At 29.7% G+C, this 24,327-nt stretch overlaps 3 protein-coding genes and 1 pseudogene across 3 annotated transcripts; 1 reads left to right on the top strand and 3 right to left on the bottom strand.

Moving 5' to 3' along the window:
- LOC114123584 (glycoprotein 3-alpha-L-fucosyltransferase A-like) overlaps positions 1-16,318 on the bottom strand; it is a 32,605-nt pseudogene extending 16,287 nt beyond the window's left edge.
- Positions 12,254-18,244, top strand: LOC114123586 (chymotrypsinogen B-like). The gene is made up of 6 exons (XM_027986619.2): positions 12,254-12,359; positions 16,249-16,364; positions 17,305-17,411; positions 17,487-17,632; positions 17,700-17,980; positions 18,065-18,244. The coding sequence occupies exons 1-6, from the start codon at positions 12,287-12,289 to the stop codon at positions 18,242-18,244; spliced, it is 903 nt and encodes a 300-aa protein (XP_027842420.1). The 5' UTR covers positions 12,254-12,286.
- Positions 18,226-20,137, bottom strand: LOC114123587 (BLOC-1-related complex subunit 5). Its single transcript, XM_027986620.2, has 4 exons — positions 19,727-20,137; positions 19,494-19,660; positions 18,684-18,872; positions 18,226-18,574 (listed from the first exon to the last, which is right to left on the bottom strand). Exons 1-4 carry the CDS (start codon positions 19,944-19,946, stop codon positions 18,359-18,361), a joined length of 792 nt encoding a protein of 263 aa, XP_027842421.2. The 5' UTR covers positions 19,947-20,137; the 3' UTR covers positions 18,226-18,358.
- An 845-nt stretch (positions 20,138-20,982) lies between these two features.
- LOC114123593 (probable cytochrome P450 6a14) lies at positions 20,983-24,030 on the bottom strand. The gene is given in 5 exon segments (XM_027986627.2): positions 20,983-21,269; positions 22,119-22,370; positions 22,643-22,723; positions 22,726-22,866; positions 22,999-24,030. Coding segments are annotated over 5 exon segments (1,551 nt in total). The 5' UTR covers positions 23,903-24,030; the 3' UTR covers positions 20,983-21,096.
- Between the last annotated feature and the right edge of the window lie 297 nt (positions 24,031-24,327).

The following is a 24,327-nucleotide window of genomic DNA, read 5'->3' as shown; positions in this document are numbered from 1 at the left end:
GTAATCTCAAAACATAGAAAATGCCATCCTTCAAATTATTATTTTACACGTGAACTTCTTTTTGAGTAATAAGCATTCGGTGTATACTTCCATTGGAAATACACGGGGTAATACAATACATGCTTAGAATAGACTATAATATTATATAATATTTGTATGCCGTGTCACAGATGAACTCACGAAGGCTTACGATTTTAAGTTCCAATAAAATATTCATTAAAAATTAGGACATAAATAATAATTGTAAAATTTAACGTGAGTGTGTGTGTTTTTTTTTATTATAGAAAACATAATATATACCCGTAATGACTTGAAATTTTCTCCAGATATTTATTTTATACCCTTAAGTGTGAAATAATTTTCATATTATAGTTTCAATAATTTTTAGAGTAAATGGATGTGGTTTAAATATAGATAGGTATTGACGACAAATAATAAATCAATATTAATATGACAATTAATATTGTTTTTAAGATATAAAATGTTAACCTATACCGGATTCCAAATCAAATATTATTGTTTTTATAAGAACACTTGATACTTATTGTAATTTCTAACAATTAAGTCTACACCAAGATCGACAATAATTTTTACAATTTTACAGCTACTTATTTCAATGATTAAGGCTATAAAAATAGTGATAAATTTTTTTGAATATAGAGTACACAGTACTCATTTACATTATTTTAACTCGTATTTAAATTTCATCAAGTTGAGCATATACGTAGGTACATTTTTTTTTAACGCCACAAACGTATCTAATGCGTGTTGAAAATTCGTAATTTTATTGCATCATACAATATAAATAGTATTTATTTGATTAATAATCACGAATCCGTCGATTTCATCTGACTATACAAATTAATACCTAAAAATTTAATAATCGATAATATAGGTAATAGATATATTGTTGAATTTTAATTATACATTCGGATAATATAATTTATACGGCCTACGTTTTACTTTTGGCAGTATACACAGCATGTAGGTATCAGTGCAAGACAAATTCGAGTGCCTACTACACACTTATCGTTATAATGCCGATTTGTTATTAATTATCGTTCAGTTATATTTACTCGACGACTTCACATGTAAGTCACAGAACCTCGTGATTTTAATCGTATTTTTTTTTCTTTTGTACAGCCGTGTTATTTATTGAACAACAATGTGCTTTACAATGTACTTAACAGGTACCTATTTGCTTACACAATGATAATATTTTTAAATCAAAGTTTTATTATGCACTTATAATTTTATCAACGTTTACAAACATTGTATAATATATAAGTATACGCATAGATAAGTACCAAACTAATTATTAAACATACACTACTCATCGTCAACTAAAAATATAATATGTGATTACACGATTACTAGAAATAGTTAATGTAGCTAAAAGGATTACGAATGTCAATCTGTTATAATCTTTTTGGAAAAAATACGCTACGAGAATAATAATAATCAATCCTAAAGTACCTACTTCGCAAAGTGTTGAATTTCCATACATTTGTGCGGGGTTTAAATAACAAAAGAAATACGTCATGTTATCACACTTATCAAAATTAAAACTCAACAATTTTTCGTATAGTCGAGTATCTTTAGACCGTTCTATACTCAACGGATTTAGAATGAGAAATAACAGATATTTACATATACTGCCTGTATGATGTGTACACACGTGAACAAGTGCATTGTGTAATAATATTATGACGTAATGTATAAACGTTATAAAGTAACCTGTATGTCCTACGTGTGTTTGCTTATAGGCATATATATAATATACCTATCGTATAGCATTCGTTGTAAACGTTTTAACGTCGTAATTATAGTATATGTACAATGTACGTCATAAAAAATTGGCGTAATTATAGGATTTAGTAGTTACAGTTTGGAAATAAAAATCTTTGAAAAAAAATAAAAATAAAGTTTATAAAATATGGGTAAATGGATACTGTTCTACTGTACAGTGTTTGTCGTCGACTGTCGAGTAGTTGAAAAAAATCGTGTTTTTTTACACTTATATGAAATTGTTTTAAATTTATGTAAAAAAATATTTGCAAAGTTAAAATTTCTTAAGTGTATAGTATAAGATTCAGTCTCGAGTTACTCGTAAATCTGTAGAAAATATTAAAGACTTTTCGACGGTCTGATTGGACGTGGCAAACTAGGATCATGCAGGTTTGCTAAAAATATGCTACAGTTTGATGCATAATATATTATATTATACAATTTATGGATTCATGATGGATCAAAATGCTGCGTACCTAACTTAGCACGAAAAGTCATAATTTATCTACCTCGCTGGAAACACATCGCATTACACTCCGATAAAAAATATCGCCAGGATCAAGTCTGCCAATAATAAAGGATCGGAAGCCAATTTGATTTTTAGTAAACCGAACCAGCACAAAGTGATAATAAACAACGATATCGATGATCAGACTACCAAAATCATCACGTTTCCCGATAATACTATTGCAGTGACGTCGTGTCTAATCGAAGGAAATATATTATCGTGTACAACGGCTGTTCAAACTAGACACAAGACCTGAGAGTCGTAGCAAGTTATGATAATAATATGTATGACTGTCCATTAACAAGATATATTTTCAGGACGTCGAATTTTGTTGTGAGGAAATGTGAAGAGACACCTGTAACGGGTAATCGTAAACTAACCTAACGCCGTACATATAGTACCTGACAAAAAATTTGTAAGATTCATGTTTTGTTGTAAATAATTAAATATGTGTTTGTTGTGCACTCGGAATTTTAGTGGATCGAAATTTTATTTTCGATAACTTTTTACCAATAGGAAGAAACAAACAAAAATGAAAACATCAAGAAAAACAAAAATTTTTTCACTAAATCGGTTTTTGACAAAATCGATTTTTTATTTTTTTATAATTCAAAAGCGAACACCCTAGAAAGTTGAAGTTTTCACCAAGTGTTTGTAATTTGTATTATTATTTTCTGTACAACCATAATACATTTTTAAAATATTATGACTTTTTTTTATTTTGTTTTTACAAATTATTAAGAAAAGTATTGGATACTTTTTACTTTTGATCCCTCAGAGTATACCAACTAGATTCTATTACCAAAGTTATTAAAGTTCAAAAATCTAAGCATTTTTACTGCTCCAATAGATAATTAGACAAAAATAATTAATACACATTTAATTTTAAAATAAATACGTTCATCGCTCCGCTTGAAATTTAAATTTAAAGAAATGTAACTATATTGTCTATGCGTAACGCCGTATACCTAATTGATATTTTATTTTATTATTTAAAAAAAAAATTCTTAATTCGTGTTTTATAGTATAATATATTATACCTATTAGCTGGAAACTGAACGAAATCTTAGCGGGCTGTTACTCGTTATATTGATATAATTTTACAGTATTAATGATAATAAATCGTTTCACTAGTGTAATTACAAGTATACCTATGTGAACGTCGGAACAAAGTCGGGGGCAAACTTCATGTACGTCCTATGTGAGTACACAAAACATAATATCATATTCAGTTTTGGAAATCATCGAATCGCAAAATTATAATATTTAAATCGTTACCTATGTCATCGTATTATGCGACGTGTTATAGTTGTTGTAAACCTGTTGATTGATATGCGTCAGTGTACACTCGTGACGGTATTCATTTTCTGCCCGTCACTATAATAATTACACATATAATATAATAATAGTGTGTATTAAAATGAAGACTGTACATAAAATACAATGTATGATCGTAAATGCTGTCTCGGTAGACATCTTGATCGAGAAGCAGTGTATATATAATAATATTTATGTACGTATAGTTGCAAACGTCGCAGTCAATGTCAATATATATTCATTCATAGGTCGAGAGGTATCCGAAACACAATTTATTGTAATATTATATTGTTATTCACGCATATACATTGTCCTTCATATTATATTATTATTTCAATGTGAATTATGATGGACGATACGATATTGTAATAATGCGAGCACTAGACGTCGAGGAAAGCACGTATACATCAAATACTCGAGATGAGACGAAATTTCCCGTCAAAAGATAATAAATATATAGACTAGACTTATTTGTATTATTATATTGCGGTTCATATAAGTACCCACTATACAAGCTGTTGCCGATAAATGACATCGCAGTATTAAAAAAAAAAAAAAAAAACGCCATTTAAACGCTACCCGGTTTTTTTTTTGTTATTTAGATAAAATAGTGAAACAGTTAAATTTTCTGAACTTTGAAACATATCATATAGTGTTTACTGCTATGTCTATAATTATTATAAGGATTTGCAATTTCTTATAAAATATCAAACAAACCTTGTTAATTTTATTGTAAAATTGTTATTATTATTATTAAACGGGACAAGCTATAGTAAAAAAGACATTCACAAGACTAGTGAAATGAGCCTATTTTTACCTATTATCGTTATTCTTATGTCATTGTCGTACATTAAAATATGAAAGTCGTATTGTGTTTAATTTGAGAGCCGGTTTTGCCGTTGTACGATAATGGTCGTCGTGGGCAGTTTAGAAGTCTTCGTCCGTTTGACTTCGCAAGGGGATTTAATGGCGACTCATTTCGCCCCGGATAACAATATGTATATCAGTTATATCGGTATTCAATACAAACCGATAAACTAATACGTTCCTGTACAAACGTCGGCGATAAAATATTTCGAAAGCACGACCCAAAGACAATATATAAGCGTAAAACTTCGTGTAAGATTAAAGGACTAAAATTTAGACAAGGCCATATCATCATTGTAAAGACGTTAAAACGTTAATAATAAATTATTATTATTATTATTATTATTACTTACTAAAACGATAATCTGATGGTTTCTTTTTTTTATTTTGGTGAAAACTATGCATAATATATTCTATTTTATTATATATTTTAATTTTATATACCTAGTATAGATGTACGCTTTGCTTTATTTTTGTTTAGTGAACGTCGGTTTTAGTTTTCTCAGTGTCACGAGCGTATACGCTTTCGTGTTATAAGGAAATAAATTAATAAATTTCGTGGATTATCAGACCGGGATATTCCCAGTGTTCGCTCCCAACAACATACGAACACTGACGTCGTTGTATAAATTGTTCGCTATTTTTCTTTTCCGTCTCGTCATCGGGTCTAATCGCCTACAATTAAAATCGTATAAACCGTCGGTCGATCACTTTATACATACGAGTACACAAAGATTTCTTCGTGTGCACATCCTATTATACAGTATAATTCAACCGATTCGACTTTCGATTTATTTTTCTCTCGTACCACGCAAACGACAAGTTAATAATACATCTTTTTTTGCACAAACGTCACGCGTTCATGTTAAAAATTATGATTTCTGCGCCCAAACAATAATTTATGTGTTTGTCATCCTTAAAAAGTTTTAATTTTGTTATCGTTGAATAATAAAATGAGTTTTAGTGTCACAAGTTAAAAGTACATAAATGTGAACACCTCGCCAGTTCAAATTTCAAATACCTACTAATACTAATACATAAATGCTATGATTTTAAATTTTCACAAGATCACGATACTAAAATAAATTCATTATAGCTTAGAAGTTTCAAATCTCACAGAATGATATTTCATGAAATAATTTAGTCAAAATCAAATATATTATAAACTGATCAGATAATTCTTATTTATTATTATAACCATTGTTTTAATGTGTTTATAAGAAAAAGCAAAATAACGTATTTACTAGTATTCATTTTTTTTTTTTTTTTACGAGATACGGAATTCTTTTTTATGGAATGTGCCAAAATCTTATATATCTATATTTAAATATAAATAATATATTCAGTGAATTGCTGCTGGAACGTTTGATTTTATAAGTATAATATTATTTAATGACACAGGTGATGTCCGTGAGATATTAGGTTTTATCTTTAGATTGGAACTATAATCATCGATAATGAGGTCATGAGTTACGAATCACGCACAGTATATATTCCAATGTTTTGGGAATGGATTGATTGTCAAATATCAAATATACTATTGGGTTTTATAATTGTATTATTTTTTAAACCTATACGTTAGTCACGAACCCTAGTTAGAATGTTTTTAATTGTGTTTTTATACTGAAAAAAACAGAGCTATTTACTTTTCGTAGATACGTTAACATAGCACAATAAGTATACATTTATTCTCTTTAAAAGACATAAAAAGATTGCAGTTATTCCTACAGGTTTTACCAACAACATTCAATTTAATAAATTACCTAAATCTATTCTCTACAATTATTTTATTTCCAGTACAATTAAATAATGTAATTGGCGTTTGTAGATAATAAATGAAAACCAGAAATACGTTTGATACTTTACATATTTGATTACACTTAAATATATGTTTAATTTGTTCTTGTAATTATTATTGGTCTTGCTTATAAAAACGCCAGTATTTTTAAAATTTAATACAGAATATTATTCATGCCATTAGTTTAAACTCATAAAATATTACATAAGTTTTATATATTTGGTATTATGATTATTGAACAAATATTATTCTGAATCTATTTCTGATAAACGAGAGAAAAAAAGATGGTTTTAGAAAAAGCAAACTTAAAATATTCTGAATCGGAATTCGTAACGTGGTAAAGAGGATTTATACAATGGTAGATGGACAATGAAATACGTCGTCGACATTCATCTACCAAGTCGTGTAAAGGAATCATCGATGAAGTAATTGGGGTAAGCAAGATATTAAATGATCATAAACTAATATTATAAACGTTAAATATATAAAAAAAAAAAAAAAAATACTGAAATGTATATGCTATAGCAGAATATTAGAACGATTTTTAATATGATTATAAAATTCATATGACTACGTTTAAATTGTATTTTAATCAAAAATAATCATCAAGCAAAGAATTTGTTGTATTACTACATGTTTGAAAAGTTAAAATAATACTTTAAAACAAATATTAATATATTTGTATTTTGTAATATAAAATAATTATTATAATTTTGGTTATGATAACAGCATCAGATGTTAAAAAAAGGCATTCAAAAATAATTGGTAAGGGGGTCCGTGATCTACAATAGTTAAATTATGCAAATAAAAATATACTTCATAAAACGTTAAGACGTTTCGAAAAAATTGATAGTATGTATATTGTTTATCCTTTAAAAGAATCAACCCACGCTTTGTATACATCGCACTCGGGTAAACAACAGAATAATAAAATTTAATTATATTATATATTGTAGCAGCGTTCGTCTCTAGGCGAATACTTCACATCATACAATTGTACCCGATGGGCGAGAAGAAAGTCGCGAGATCGGTAGATCTTTAGATGTGTATATCATATACCTATATGTCTATGCATAATATATTTTTACAGGTGAATAATGATTGCAGTGTGTAGCGTCTTAATCAACGATTTTATATTATTCTTATTATTTGCGTGCCGCGAGAAAGGCATAGGTATAAAGTGCAAACACCATATATACACGCAAATATTATTATTGTTATCGTATATTATACGTTTGTATAATGCTGAGAAATGTCTAAGCGCCGTCGGACCGCGTGTGGATTTCGCGCTGCGGTTTTGCTGCACTATCGTGTGTTAGCAAGCCGAGAGAGACTTTAATATATTGTATACGAATATAATACGACCGCATCGTACATAAAAGAAAAATTATCGTTTAACGAGCCACGTCGAAGGGACGCCGGATAGGCCAATAATAATATAATACGTAGGTAGGAACTAGGTATTAGATACGACGATAGCACAAAGAAACAACAATGACTATAAATGATAATAGGTAATAGGTATATAGAAGGTGTATAATTTTATTTATCATATTGTAGTAAAAAAAAAAAAAAAAAAGGTTTTTATTATAAGAGTTTCTATTCTAATTTAATGAGATTTGTGTCCATACCATTTACGATTATGATATTATATATTATGGATTGAAACGCAATGTATCTATTTATTCATATAAATAATTTATATCACCTTAAAAATAATTAAGTATTAAAGTATTAGATCATTGGTTCTTAAAATCGTTACCTCGCTCATCATCAAAGTTTCTTCGGCTTGTCTATTCCTTCGCCATCCGTCTCCTATGACTTTCATGTATATTCTATTTTTTCCTCGCGTTACAACGAGTAGAGCTATAGATTTATTCAATACCTAAAAATATAAAATATATTTAACATTGATATTAGGCGTATACAGACAGATTTCACTAATGGACACGCGGCGCCGGTCAACTGATATGTATATAATATATAATGTTCGTCCGGCGCCGTTTATGTAATATACCTCAATGATACGTACAAGAGTATCATGGCATCTCTTTCTTTTCAATGAACTGATTGTGGACAATAATATCTATGACAAAAATTATAAAAAACCAATCGTTTTACGTTCACGAACAAACATGTATTATATATTGTTAAAATAGGTGTCACACGCATATCACATATTATGTGTTATATATATTTTATATCAAGTGTATAGCAATAGTTGTATTTTAGTTATAAGCCTAACCCGACACGACAAGAAGAATAAGTTATAAATATAAAATATAATACGAAAATCGTATGTAGAAAATACGCCACTGTAGCTCTTCGTAATATACTCGTATATATATTTTTTTAATTTTAAATAAAATGCGTTTGGAAAATAGGTTTCAAGTTTTCGGAATTTCGGGAATTTTGATTCGGAGAAAAACGGCTGGTTCCATTGATTATTAGGCATATTGACGTTCTGACATTAAGAATCTATACGTTCTAAGATATGTACTTACATAATGTGTATCATGTAAAAACACAGGCAGCGAATTCCATTAGCTAAGAAATTATTAAGTGTATGCGTGCTTTTTTTTTATTAAATTAATGAAAAGTAGGAAGGTATAGATATGCAAAATAAATTTAGAAAATATGAATATATAAGGTACATATGTATCAAATAAGGTCTATGTCGATATTACGTCATTTTCAAAATCGTGGACTTATAAATTATAATGTATTAAAACATAATATGCACTATATAAACAAGGGATTTGGTATTAAACATTTGATAGGTTTTTTGCATTTATAAATTATTATTTATTTTAATAATTATATTTTAAGTGTATACACACCTAAACTTAAAATTAACGATTGCGCACTATAAATGGCTAAACATATAAGATTATGCAAAATAAATGATCGATTATGAATTCAAAGGTGCCAGTAAATGATGCGCCAACAAACTGAAAAACAAAATAAATGCGTAATAAGTTAATAATTACTAATAACATTACAGAGTTACAAAGCACTATACTTTTCAGATTTTTGACAAAAAAAAAAAAAAATTACAAATAAGAAACATTTGTTTTTAAAAGGTTATTATGTAAAAACCGAAAATATTTTCTTTAAACTTTTTTCTTATAAATCATATTAAATTTTGGCTAAAATAAAGTATATGTATATGTGTTACCGACAGTAGGTACAAGTCGGACACTGCTAAAAACCATACCAATATAAATATTATAAATGTAAACTCTATAGATTTTATTTATAGTGATCATCGTTTCAGAAATGCGGTCTGATGACGGCTAGACCTCTAAATAGTCTAAAAAATATAGCAGAGGTTTATTACTTTTTCGATTTTAAACGGTCGATCGTGTGTATGAAAATAATAATAATTGCTTTCCAAAAATCAATAACGTACGATATTATGATTTTGATGGTTTTTCTTTTTACTTTCTATCTCGAAATATTATAATAACGCTGCACGTACGTATTATAGTAGTATAGTACAGTTTATACTGTTCGATATGCCGTGATGATGATGATGATGGGGGGAACTAATTGGGCGAAGTAATTTATTTATGCGGTCGACGTAGCAGCTATAGGTAGGTCGTAGCTATATGTCTGGTACTATCAAGTTAGATTAGACCATTCATAAAAATTGATACTACTTAAATACATTTTGTTCTTAGATTAAACTTTGGCATAATAATGTGTACACTTAACTTACTTAATGAGAAGTAACTATGACTTAGTTCGATCTTTGTAAGTTTTATCTATATAGTACCTACCATGGGATAAGGATATTATGTAATAGATACTTATATCAATCCATTAACGTTAAAATCATTATATTTTTATGTCCAGATTATCATATTATTATATGATCTGTTTATCATTATTTTACGTTTAGACAATTAGTGATTGGTGATTTAGCAATAAGCAATCGCCCCGTTTAATTTATCATACATCGATAGTAATTTGATTCTTACACAATATACACATTAAGATGTCAGCTTAATACTTCGCTGCTGGGTAAACTATGTGTTATTATTATTTAATAAAATTTCAGACTGTTTTATATCGCATTGCCCCATATCTATGTACATATTTTTTAACATTAAATATTTATTTACATATATATTTTACTGCTAAGATAATTAAACTACGAAATTTCTTTTACGTCGTTTGAGATTCATTTTCTTCGTTTCATAATCCACGAGTCCCGCTACAATTTATATACGCATGTATAACCGTTAAAAAACTGTATACTTACGCGTGTTGTTATTTATCATAATTAGGTTTAGGATTTATATGCAAAATTAAATTGTAAAATATGCATTTAGTTTTAATAAAATATGCTTGTATTACAATATATAATATGATAAAGATATATACAACGAATTTACCAATATTTCCAAACTGCTATCATTAAGTGAAAGTGGACCAACTTCTAATTTTTGAACGGGTTGATTTGCAAAACACCAAAGTTACTATTTATCTTTTACTCAAGATTTTAAGTTTTTTTTTTTTGTTTGATCCAAAGCAAAATCGCCTTTCGAATTTAAATTATTTGCCTGTATGATAAATTATATTTGGCCTTTTGATTATATTTGTTTTGGTGGGCGTGTATTATATATTATTATTTACTATAATACACCAGGTGATTCATTTATAGATAAATGCTCATTCTTTCAAAATTTAATAACGTTTTCAAAATTTTTTTTTACTTAATTTCTAGTGATAATTAAATAGGTAACATAAACAATTATGTGTTTTAATATTTGTTATTGTTACAATTTTTTAATTTTTTGTATGACAATATACATTTTTAGTTTCATATTCTGAAGCAGAATATTTTTTGGTGTACTTTCGATACAAAGAAATCGAAAATCAGACAAGTAGATATGAGTTTTAAGCACCTATTTAAAGTTTGGTGAGCGATCTATAGTAGACCGATATTTTGTGGGATATGCCTGTATCTTACCACTTCCGTTACCTAAACATATTATATAATATAATAATATAAATATACCTATAAATCATTAACTCTTTATCTGAATTTCAATAATATTATCGATGTTATATTTTGCAAAAATGTCAAGTTTACAATAAAATTATTTATTCATGAATTAAAACAGTTTTAATTTTGTCAAAAATAAAATTTTATTTTTTTGTTTTCTCAATATATATATTTTAAAAAAATTTAGATATTTTGCAATTTTCAACCAAAAATCACCCTGAAAGTTTAAGATCGAAGCGTTTTTACTATAGGTACTACATAACGTGTACACAGCCAAAAAATACGTACCTTTGATTTATATCGTTATAAAATCAATACACATCCTTCATCGCTAAGTGCAAAATCTAAAATAATTTGTGTCACAGATAGCCGAATCGTGCACATTATAATATATTGACCAAATTCGTAAAAACATATAATCAATCGATTAAAATGTCGACAACAATATCATACGTATCATACAGCGGTAAATGGCCATCGCCATAAATTATAAAAAAATTATTTTCCCAGATGTCCAATTTACCATCAATATTTTATTAAAATACAATATGCTGAACCGTATTAAATGTACCTATAGGTACCATATTATGGTATAGCTTATGCTCGAAACGGTATTACGCTGTATATAAATATATCATAGTTGTGGAAAAATACAGAAAAATCCTTCGCCGGCTTAGTGGTCGCCAGCGGAAAATTTTACAAGAGATAAAAATAACATATTACAGTGATATATCTACTCAAAGGTACGTACCTATATTATATGCATATTATGCATAATATTGCAGTATTATTATGTGCAGTCGCAGCTTGGACGAAGGCGAAAGGAGATGATTTTTGACCCGCGAAAGAGAGAGCGTTTTTTCTTTCTTTCCTTCATACAAATATGTGCTTATATTTTTTCTCCTCCTCTCCGTCACAATAATATAATAGCTTTGCTATACTCTGCGCGAATTTTTTTGCCCAACGCTCGTCAGTGTGTGCGCGCACGTGGATCATGACGTTTCATGCAGTGCTGTGTCTGTCGCTGGCCGCTGCCGCGTTCGCGCCCAACCCTTCCACAGCCGATGGTAAGTGTCTCCGTATGATATATTTCAGAATTTTTTTTCACCCTACTTAAATAGTATGCGCTTGTCTCAAAGGTCGGGTCAAAAATTAGTAGGGGCGCGGGCGTCTGGAGTATACTCGTGAGTCGTGGTTTATTATCATAATCAGCGATCCATGTAGGTATAGGTATTGTAGTTAAAAAAACCAGATGTGAATTCTTATGTGGACGCAGAAACTTTATACATTTGTACGACGAGTCTGTGAACAGAAATATTCAACAGTCGTATTTAGAATCTTGTAGTTAGTGGTGAGAAGGACTGGGGAGGTACATCGTAATAATTGTGAATTGTGATATGTAACTTCATAACTGACTGAATAGAAAATAAGTTACTAAAATTATAATAATATATAACATGTTAACTTAGTGATTATAAATATATTTTAATAAAATAAAATAACATAAAACCTGTTACCATTGAGTATAAAATACATATTTAGTAAATACCATAGGTAGTGAGTACCTGCTAAGTAGGTATATAGACTCTAGTTTTGTAATGTATACCTACTTAATGCTAATACAAATAGAAAATATTAATATATGACATTTCAAATTTTTTAAACATTATTCATATAATTATAAATTACTTATATAGTATTATAGTTATTACTAAGGCTCGGATTTTAAAGCATAACATGCAACTAAAAAAATCACACGATTGTTTTAAAAAAGCAAAAAAAAAATTTATATTTTTTTTTAAAATAAGCAAAGACAACATGACTAAAATTTAACACGAACTAGTTATAAAAATGAATAAAAAAATTTGAAAAATTAATTTAAATTAAAAAAAAAGAATTATTACCAAATATTTCTCTAGATTTGAAATAGTGAAACTGACTATATTATCCGACGGAATATATTTATACACAGAAACCAACTCTCTACGAATACATCCACTGAATTGATCGGTGCATACTTCATATAAGAAGTTTCAAATTACAACATTAAATCTTAAATTCTGGAGTGGTCGATATCAATGTTATAGACATACTGACCGTATAGGTACTGTTTGCTATAATAACTAGGTATATCAATAATTTAAACGTTTAATATATTTAATAATCAAGCCGATAACGAAAACAATAATAATGCAATACCCATAACGCATTCTGGGTTTTTACGTTTCTTATTATTTCAATTTTTTATTATTACTATAATAGTATATAGTAGCACAATAAACATAAAAACTCTACAGCTGAAATAACTGAAAAAAGCAAAAATAAATTGGTTTATTTGGAGTCAGAGTGACGTGAAACTAATTTATATATAAAAATTAGATTTCTATCTCATATATAAAAAAAGAAGTATATTGCTTTAAAATCCGAGCTCTAGTTATTATAATACTTATTATTTTATTAACATATTTAATGCAACACATCATTTTTTTTATTTTTTAGACTTAACTCATTAATCTAACATAACTTTGAAAATTTCGTCTTTTTTTATCCGTCCTAGATCGTTTAGTTATCTTTTGCTATGATAATATTATTATAGACTGTAACAGTACCTATAAATTAAAATAATTTTACATTATAAGATATAGAATACATTTTGAATATATATATATAGAATATACATCGCATGTTTATTTTATCATAACAAGGTTAAATGAGCTTATGGCGCTTATGCGTATTAGTGTTATTTGTTATTATTGTTATTTTACATTTGATATCAAAATATTTGAATACAAATACTATCACACAAACGCATGTATTTTGAATATTATAAAAATTAATAATAAATATTTTTTTGTAAACCAAAAAAATCCACATATTTTTTTTATAAGTTCAAGAGAGTTGCATTCATTGTCCATAACCTCCTCCTCTAAATATGCAAGTATATTGACTAAACATTTTCAATGTTTTTAGACTATAGTATAATATTTATTATCTAATATAAATTTTTTTTGAGTTAATAAGTAAGACTGTGAATTCGCATGATTTCATACAACATAATATTTTACTCGTAATTTTATTAAATTCAAATTCTATTAGTACTTTTTTATGATTCTATTCAAAAACGTTAAATTATTATATAGTCAAATGGTACTTTTAAGAGATATTTGCATAATTTTTCGAATGCAGGTTTCAAACAAGAGAAGAACAATGTTTTAAATCTAATCGATCATCTATTTTAGCGTATGTTCACTTGCATCCGCAATCAAATCGTTTTTAAAATTCAAAACGATGACTAAAATATATATTTATACTACGGCCCTCAAGGAAAATAGAATTACAGTCCACTGAAATAAACGCGACGAGTAAATAGTGTATTAAAGTGTATAAAATATTTTTTTTTAGAAATTTCAAATCTCTTGACCGATGCATTGATGATGATAATTATAATATGTATATTGTTGAGAACTGTAACGGTCCAACTAACAGCACACACACACTTTTTATAAACATATTAAGCGGGATGCTGTACATTATATACATAATATAGGATATTAGGATCTGCGGACTACGGCGGCGCAGGACGATTTGCACGAAGTTCGTGTACGACTTGACGACGTCTCGCGACTCACACAAAACGAATAATCGTGTGAACTAGTTACCTACCCACACACACACACATATTCGCATTGCAGGCATATACCTATATATATACTATTACGGATGTCATTATGCACGTGGATTTGAACGCATTACGATAGATATCTGCAGGTGGTTAGCCGTAGGCCCGCCGAAGGTAAAAATCCAAAATCGCGTGTTCGCCACAGCGTCTATTGTCGTTACAGCAAGCTATATATAGTAAGCAGGTGGCAGGTACGCGTTTATACTTTCACCGATCGTGTTTTGCGTTTTTTATTTTATTTTTTATTTTATTTTTTTATCTTGTATATTTCTCGTACACGCGATCATCAACCACACACACACGCACATACTCTACGATAATAAGAGCCTATACCTGGACGTTTATTGCAGATATATATATTTTATAGTAAATAATAAAAGTATATCGCGAGAAATTCCTATATTACAATAGTACAACGATAAACGATGTATGTTATATATTATTATTCCCGTTGTTACTTCTACTCGTTTTGAAGTTTTGCTTTTCACTTGGTTTCGAAAATAAAACGTCCGACTGACAGGCGCAACTAGAACTTTATTTGTGGACGGGCTACATTTTTTTTTTATGGTAACATTGACTGACCGTGGAAACTTCGCTATTGCATAGCTAAGAAAAAAGTACTTTTACCGATACCAACTTCTATTTCACAAGTAAAATTCCACTCATGTCTAAAGATGACAGAGGGCATAGGAATAATTTTAAATGTTTTTACGTTTGCGGGGAATGCAACAATACTAAAATATTATACACACAACCACTTTTTAAAGAATTTAATATAGGCAATTACAATAAAATATTAGAAATACTTAAATACTACAATATACAATACTTACTTAAAGTAATTTCCAAGTTGTTCCATATTACTTCAAAACTATTGTTGATCATCGCAGAGTTACAAGATTACCTACTATAGAATTTGCCAATAAATTATGTGTTAATAAATTATTTCGATGCTTAAAAATACTTAAAACAATCGTGACCCACAAAAACATAATTTTACAGGTGGCACTTAACTACTTAAGACATATCAATACATCATTTAGTTACAAATATAGGTAATAATCCAGTAGTTACAAATCGGATTAATTCGTGTATATTCCGTAATAATTATAGTTTTAGTATTGTGGGTTAAAACAGTACCTATACTCGTACATTGTTTAAAAACAAGCAAAATCACATACAATTTAAAATGTCGTACCTATTATCTACACGAAGGTCCTTTGGTGCATTTTATTATTATTCATTCATTAATTTGTTTTTGTTTCGATCTCTTCAAGAGTGCGGTTTGAATAACGGTGCCATCAGTTACCGACAACCCAGGTCAGGCGGTGGAGGTTCCAAGTCCCGACTGGTCAACGGCAAGGAGACTCAAAAAGGCGCTTGGCCGTGGCAGGTGAGAGTGATAAACTAGTAAATATAGGTACCTATTATAATAATAATGAAGAAATAACCATTAAATTTAAAAAAAACTGTAAGGAATGTATACAAAAAAATATCGGTATAGATTAAAGACTAAAGATGTAGAGTCGGTTACAACACTTACTTCAGCAGACATTTTTAAATACTTTTTATTATTTTAATGGCTTTATTTTTAAACAATATACCTATAAAAATGTAATAAGTAATAACAATATTATACATATGTAGATTATGTACTTTTAATTCAATATCTGCACACCTTTACAAACAAAAATACATAAATTAGAATTGCCCAAGTAATGTAATTTCTATTCAAAAGATAAACGGTAGGTAGTAGGTAGGTACCTACCTATGGATATTAATTGTAAATTATAATATATTATTTATGGATTATTGTGTTGAATTTTAATTAAAAAAATAAAAAACAAAAACTTAAGTACCTAGTGTATTAATGATGTGTAGAAAAATTACTTATTAAAATAGTAGATCGATGAAATATTCACAAATCATTTTATTCATGATTTTGGTGTTAAAATATAAGCACACTCGATGTTATTGTTAATACATAAAATAACTATAAAGTAAAATGGCTAATTATTTAATAGTTACTAAATATTCACAAGCAAAAATTTAATTAGAATAACATTATATATTACAATATAAATTAATTTGATTACCTAACTAACTATAGGTAATAGTGAAAATAACTTTTGAAAAGTTAATTTCAATTTTAAAAATTCATTTCAATAAGCCTTTAAAACAAATATACTTAAGTCTTAAGTACATTTATTTTAGAATAGAAATTAATTATGTAAAATCAATGAATTGTATAGTCATACGATTCATCTGAAATCTGAGGGGGTGGTTTAGATTAAACAATATTTTAGTAAATGCTTATTCATTTGTTCTTGTAGGTATCATTGCAGTTACTTCATCCAGCATTTGGTTTTGTTGGTCATTGGTGTGCTGGTGTGCTGATTAAACCTACTTGGGTGTTGACAGCTGCTCACTGCATCAGAAAGTGAGTGATTACTGATTATTTATTAATGCTGTTGTCAATTGTATATTTATTTTGAAAATTAACTTTTGATGCAAGTGAAAAGTTCAGCTTGCCATTGGCAGCTCTTTGGACAGCTGTGCTTGGCGACTGGAATAGAGATGTAGAAGAGCACACAGAAGAGCGTATACCCATTGATGAAGTGGTCATTCACGACAGGTTTAACAATTACCAAAATGACATAGGTTAATTATGAATAAATTTTTAAAACAACAGTTTTATTTTACTGGTACTAACAATTGAATTTCGCAGCATTAATGAAACTGTCTAGGCCAACAAATATTACTAACACAAATGTACGGTGTTTGTGTTTGCCACCATCTACAAACAACACACCAATTCCAAAGATATGTGTCACGACCGGATGGGGCAAAGTCAAACCAAATGGACCGTTGTCGGGTAAATTGCGACAAATTAAAGTGCCCGTACACAACACATCTGTTTGTAGAGACAAATATGGACCAGCAGTGCCAATAACTGATGGCCATTTGTGTGCTGGTAGAATGGATGGAAAAGGTGGTGGGCCGTGCGTGGTACGTTGAACAAATACAAATACATATTAGTTGTATTGCCAATGATAACCAATTAAAACAATGTGGTCATTAAACATATTGCAGGGAGATTCTGGAGGGCCATTGCAATGTTCAGGTCCAAATGGCCGATGGTTCTTGGCCGGTCTCACATCGTTTGGCTCTGGATGTGCCAGGCCAGGATATCCAGATGTGTATACAAAACTTTCATTTCATTTACCATGGATACTTAAACAAATAAAAATTCATACAGATCAAAAATTTTAAAAAACTAAAAAAATTATAAGTAAATAACAATGGAATAAAACTTTAAAATGTATATAAAATATTATGTTAGGGACTAGTTAAAGGTGATGTGAAGGTGATGTGATCAGTCGTTGTTTAACCCGTCGTCCACACAAACGGTTCCAAACGTTCATCTGGAGGTAATTTATTATTTAACAGCTGTACAGAGTCTAGTGTCTTGTTTAACAATAGATGACAAGAATTCAGTTGTTTGTTCATGTCATCGATGCATTTGAATTGCTCATTGATTTTGGCATATTGTTTATATAATGCAACATATGAATTTAATACTTGTGTGGTTTCATTGTCAAGCTGCAAATAATCAAATTCAGTTATTACTTAGGTATAAAAGATTTTCTAGATTTAATCTAATAATAATAGTGGTTATTGTAAAGCTTAAGTTGTAGATAAATATATGTACCTCCAAAATTTGTTTATTGATCAAAGCTTGATCGGCAGTCACTGCTTTGGCACAACGACTCATGTAGGCTTGATAAAGTTGACACAGCCTGTAAAATGCATTTGAATCGATTCTCTCTAATGCTTCTCGATCTCTGGCTGCTGGCAAAGATACGGTGCCACGTATTATTGGTAAAAATGATGGTACTTGCTAAAATTATAAAACCCACACTTTTTAATTTAATATACTCAGTAAATTTAGCAGTAAAGTAGTTAGTTATAAGTATCAAAAGAGCTCCTAGTCATTTTTTATTGAATAATAAAATTAAAAGTAAAAAAATAAATAAATTGAAATAAACAATTAAATTATAAAAGATATGTAGGTTCTTAAATTAAATAAACAAAACTACTTAATAATATGTTCTTTAATATTTGTAATTTTTGTTGAAATATTATTATACTTATGAATCCTTGAATCGCTCTTTAATATTATTATGTTGTATGTTTTGGTTTAATTTATATTTATATTATAAAAGACAATGTTAAAAAAATATAGGTAAACTAAGTTTACCTACTAAATTAAAAAAATAATATTTTTATTTTGTATATGTCATCTAAGTATATACTTAAGCCTAAGTTCACTTATATGAATCCTATAGTATAAATCTATAAATCTATTAAATGTCTGTTCATTACCTAACCAATTTTTTTGTTTCTGAAATGACTTAATGTAGCTACAAAGCTATTGTTTATATTAAGCATTACAACATTATATTATTACCTATTTATACACCTAGAAGATGTTTTAGACTACAGAGAGAAAAAAATTCACCTTCATTCGATATAGGTCCTCATCCATGTCTGGGTTTTCTTGAATAGCTGCCCTGACCACCACAATGTTGTGTTTAGGCGTGGACTTAGGGGCTTTCTTTACAGATCGATGGGATTCCACCTGCACCGATCGGCCTCGGCTCATGATGCTAGGTTTCTTTGGTGAATCTAGAAACGGGTTTAAGTGTTGTACATCGAAGAAATACAGAGTTTACTATGGTCAGCTAATTGCACCTCCTATTGGTCGGTTGACCGTATACGATATGTACGGTAAGTCGACATCGCTGCACACACTGTGGCCAGGTGATGTGTTTGCGCTAGCCGCCCTGCTGTGCTGACCATCCTGCGAATTCCTTGGCCAAGAACTCTCGGGCACCGACTTGCCCCTCTTAAGTTTTGGATTCTTTGCACCCGAATCACTATTGTTGGATTGCGAACTCTGTTCTGAGCCCATTGTCGAACACAAACGGATCTCTTGTCGACAACCGCGACTGGCAGACGATCGAATAACGATTTATTATAATGGTTATTAAATTAGCAATAATAAATTACCGACATCCGACATAATAAATGTACTTAGAAGTTAGAATTATTGCAGAACTCCAGATCGCAAGTATTACGAACTACGAAGTTATTGAATCTATCGAGTGATAAACAATTAGTTGATAGCAGAACTGTTATCATGTGATAAGAGTCTTTGTCGTATGTTGAGTTGCGTTTCCAGGCGTTTCGGGCCACGCATACAATATAAATACAATTTTATAGTACTTGCAAATTATAAAAAATATTATAGTTTATCATTTGTATAGATACATTGTTAGGTATAAAAAAAATTGATTAAAATAATAATAAACCTATTGCTTCGTAAAAAAGTGATATGAAATTCATTAATCTGTTATCGGTTGTAATAATGAGTGATGATGATTTGTACCTTTGTATAAGTATCTAAGTATCTTTAATTTGTATTTAAGTTATTTACTTGAGAAAATCTACGACATTATAAACCAATTTTATAATATCTTACTGTATAAAGAAATATCTTGCTCATTCTGTGATGAACTTTAATGTTAAAGTTGTTTAACAGAACATCTTCATTCAATCATTTTTTTTAATGAATTATGACTATGACTAAATTTGTAATGACTGACGTAGAGAATGATCAATTTTTAATTATCATATAGTATAATAAGAATTATGATAAGTCACCTTAGATCCTGATTATGTTCCAAAAAGAATTTTATTCGATTTGATTGTGAAAAATTAATAAATTGTATTATTTTGGACTTAGTTTTTCGTCATTTTATATTATTTTTGAATTGGTTTATTAAAATATAATTATTTGAGTTCTACGACAGAAATGGTATATTACTATATTAGGACCACATTGAATCTGCGTCATCTAACCCGGTAGCTGGTACTTACCATATTGATTTCTGCACTATATGATTTTATTATTAATAAAATAGATAATATGAAAAACTATACATGCGTTTGTAGTATTGAATAGTATTATATTTTCTAATTTTAAAAATAGCATAATATATAATATTGGAAAAAATGGACATATCAATATGGATATTGTTGGTATATTATGCTAAATAATGTTAATTTACAACGAGCGGTTTAAATTTTAAATGAATGCCGTTTTTTGGACTGACGATACTTCCAGGACTTCCTATGATTAGAGGTATTTCCGTTTTTTCGCACGGCAATACTTCATATTTTGATAATATTTCCGTTAGAACAAATTTCATTTCTAATTCCGCCAACCGTTTACCTATATTTGAAAATAATATTTTAAAAATAGTTTATAAGTATATCACGATTAAACAATATGGTAAACATATATACAGGGGTGTATTTAGAAATGTCTTATGGGGAGGGCACAAACAAAAAGTTTAAAATTCAAATTAGCGTAATGGGCTGTTAGAGATATAAAATATCTCATATTTTTCATCTCAATAAATATTATCATCATTCATGTAATTCATAACCAAATAATCAAAATATATGTGTGATAAAAACGTAAACTGTTTTTGGAAAAATGTATAATTAATAAAACATATAATTAAAAGCAACTTATTGTTGTAGCTATAATAACTGAAGGCGTCTAGGGTGTTTATTAACATATACATCAACTACTTCTTCAGGTTCTACAATTATTTCTGGATGTATATTAAGCAATTCTAATCCATTCAACCGATTTTCTCCCATAGTTGATCTGAGGTAAGTTTTGATTCTCTTAAGGGAAAAAAATGACCTTTCAAATGTGCATGTTGTCACAGGAATTGTTGTGAATAGCATTAAAAGTCTTTTAATGTTTGGATAAAAGTCCATGAATGGTAAAAATATTGTTTCTATTGCAGTGGATGGAAGCTCATTTACTGGTTAATTTAAGATAAACACGAATTAAGATAATATTATACATAAATCTTAAATTGTGTCATCGTATTGAAAAGTAAGAGAGCGTAAAGAGGCTAATACTCTCAATAATAAAAAAAAAATATAAAATACGGTGAATGGGGGGGGGGGGGCACGGGCACCATGGGCCCCACCCTTAAATACACCCCTACATACATATATATACATTTATAGGTTTACTAGGTAGTTTACCAAAGGTACGTACCTATGCACAATCTCGGTCCGTCGCCAAACGGTATGTAAGTGCCATTGAGTCGTTTAGATTTTTCTTCCGCGGAAAATCTTTCAGGATCAAAAGTGTTGGGATTGGGATAATATTTTGGATCGTTATGTATGGCGAGTATTGGTATGACGATTTTTTGTCCCTTTTCAATGACTAACGACTGACCGGGTACCTTGTAATTCTTTGTTGCTTGTCTGAGTATGATTAAAGTGATAGAGTATTTACGCGATGCTTCTGAAATATTTAGTTATTTATCAGCTAATTTATCTACTTTTGATGTGTGACGTAACTTTTACTATCTACACGTCACAAAACTACGCAGTACGCAATAAGTAATACGTAAAATTATATTAATAATTTTATATTCTCTCGTATCTACTGAATTAAAGTTCAAACGCAATCGATCAATGTAAAACAAATTGAAATAAAATACGAGTAGAGTCAGTAGTCGTCGTATCGATATCGTTTGTAATATAATACAATATGTATATTATTATTTATTATACCTTCCAAAACCATGTTCATGTAACGGAGATCAGTCAAAAAGTTGTTGTTCAAATTTCCTCCGTATTTCGCTTTTGTCGTCACGATTCTTCGCGCAGCCTATCTTGGACTTCTTTGTTCAATGCCAGCTCGTACAAACAAAAACATGTCAAGGTAGAAACCGTTTCGGACCCAGCGACAAACATCAGTACCGCGTTTGCGATTATGTCTATTTCGGCCCATTTGTCTGTAGAATAAAACAAGTAGGGTCGTATAATACGTATATCAATTACAACAATGTTATTAATATTGTTTTGAAACATAATAATTCATATTAATATGATGCGTATATGAATCCAAGTAGTAAGTAGGTACATACTTTCGGACGTTGAGTCGTTATTTAACACCAAATCATTCCTAGCTTGTATCAGGGTTTGCGTGACGTCGTTCCTGATAACGTTGTTCCGGCTCCTGTATTCGAGGACTTCTTTGAACATAGATCCATAAAATTCAGACACGTCCTCCGGGAACTGTTTTAGCTTTAGAGCAAACACCAATTTTGGACATACCAGCAAAAGAGCCTGAATAAAAAGCTGTTTTAAGTTTCCCTGGAATAATTTCTTGCCGAACTTGCGGAAGTCTGAATTTCCGTTTTTTATCGTGTCCAATTTCAGACCGAAAGCCGATGCCCCGATGACGTCCGTTGAGAAGTTTGCAATTATCTCTCGCAGTTCGAAGTGATCACAGGTTTTCAACTTATCGTCGATGACGTTCATAAGTTGCTCAATGCACCCCTTGATCTGTTCATGCGTGTCCTTAAGTTTACCCGAGGTGAACCCGGGACTGAGCTTCTGTCGCATCGTTCTCCACCGATCGCCGTTCAATAAGAACAGGCTGTTTGCTAAGATGTTGACAGACGGATGAGTATCTACACCATGGTCTGTGAAGTACGAGAAGTCTTTGACCATTATGCTGTTGATTAGCTCTGGATCGCGTAACATCAGGAACGGCGTGGTCATTTGGTAGAAACCACAAAGTTTTTCACCCGAAAATTGGTTGTAAATACGACTGAAAAAGTGTATCGGTTCCTCCAAGGTCAAGACCATTTTCATTGAGTTGCCAAACAGTGGTAAGGGCGGCGGGTAGGGTACATTCAGTTTGCTCCATTTATCGAGAGTGTACGTTGAAAAGTAGTAGGTGATCGATAGAAAGACCAACAATACATACAATACGTACACGGAACTGAACAGTTCGATAATCAAACTCGGAAAAAATTCAATCATATTGTAACGGAAATGTACAATTAATAGGTGTATAAATTTTCGATATTATTACTTTAAAATAGAAAGAGTTTTTAAGAACATCCGTGCGTGACTGCGAATACTTTATGAAGCATAGTTTTGTCCGTATTTTGCCATAATGCATATCAGTGTTTTGAAGTTGTTATTTATTTATTATATTATGACGTTATCAGTCCTATATAACGATGGGCGGAAAGGGTAGACAAGGTGAACGAGTTATGTACTTGTACCTGTTACTCATTAAATATAAAAAAAATATCTGTAGTTGTATATATAAAATAAACGAAGATAGATTAGTTAATTAAAAATATAATTTTCTTTGATTATAGGTACATGTATATTTAACCCGAAAGATTCTATAGCTTAAAGGTATTTAAAAATGTGTATACAATAATTTAAAATACTGA

This window comes from Aphis gossypii, chromosome 2, assembly GCF_020184175.1.
Source record: "Aphis gossypii isolate Hap1 chromosome 2, ASM2018417v2, whole genome shotgun sequence".
NCBI classification, from domain to species: domain Eukaryota; kingdom Metazoa; phylum Arthropoda; class Insecta; order Hemiptera; family Aphididae; genus Aphis; species Aphis gossypii.
Note: the sequence above shows the minus strand (reverse complement) of the source record. Positions and strands in the feature narration are given on the sequence as shown.

What these genes read in the sequence shown, in the direction of transcription:
- LOC114123586 (XM_027986619.2), top strand. Translation starts at nt 12,287, where the DNA reads ATGACGTTTCATGCAGTGCTGTGTCTGTCGCTGGCCGCTGCCGCGTTC. An exon ending in CAACCCTTCCACAGCCGATG is followed by an intron (nt 12,360 to 16,248) that starts GTAAGTGTCTCC and finishes GATCTCTTCAAG; the next exon opens with AGTGCGGTTTGAATAACGGT. An exon ending in AAGGTGGTGGGCCGTGCGTG is followed by an intron (nt 17,981 to 18,064) that starts GTACGTTGAACA and finishes AACATATTGCAG; the next exon opens with GGAGATTCTGGAGGGCCATT.
- LOC114123587 (XM_027986620.2), bottom strand. Translation starts at nt 19,946, where the DNA reads ATGGGCTCAGAACAGAGTTCGCAATCCAACAATAGTGATTCGGGTGCA. An exon ending in GGTCAACCGACCAATAGGAG is followed by an intron (nt 19,661 to 19,726) that starts GTGCAATTAGCT and finishes ACCCGTTTCTAG; the next exon opens with ATTCACCAAAGAAACCTAGC. An exon ending in AGGACCTATATCGAATGAAG is followed by an intron (nt 18,873 to 19,493) that starts GTGAATTTTTTT and finishes TTATAATTTTAG; the next exon opens with CAAGTACCATCATTTTTACC.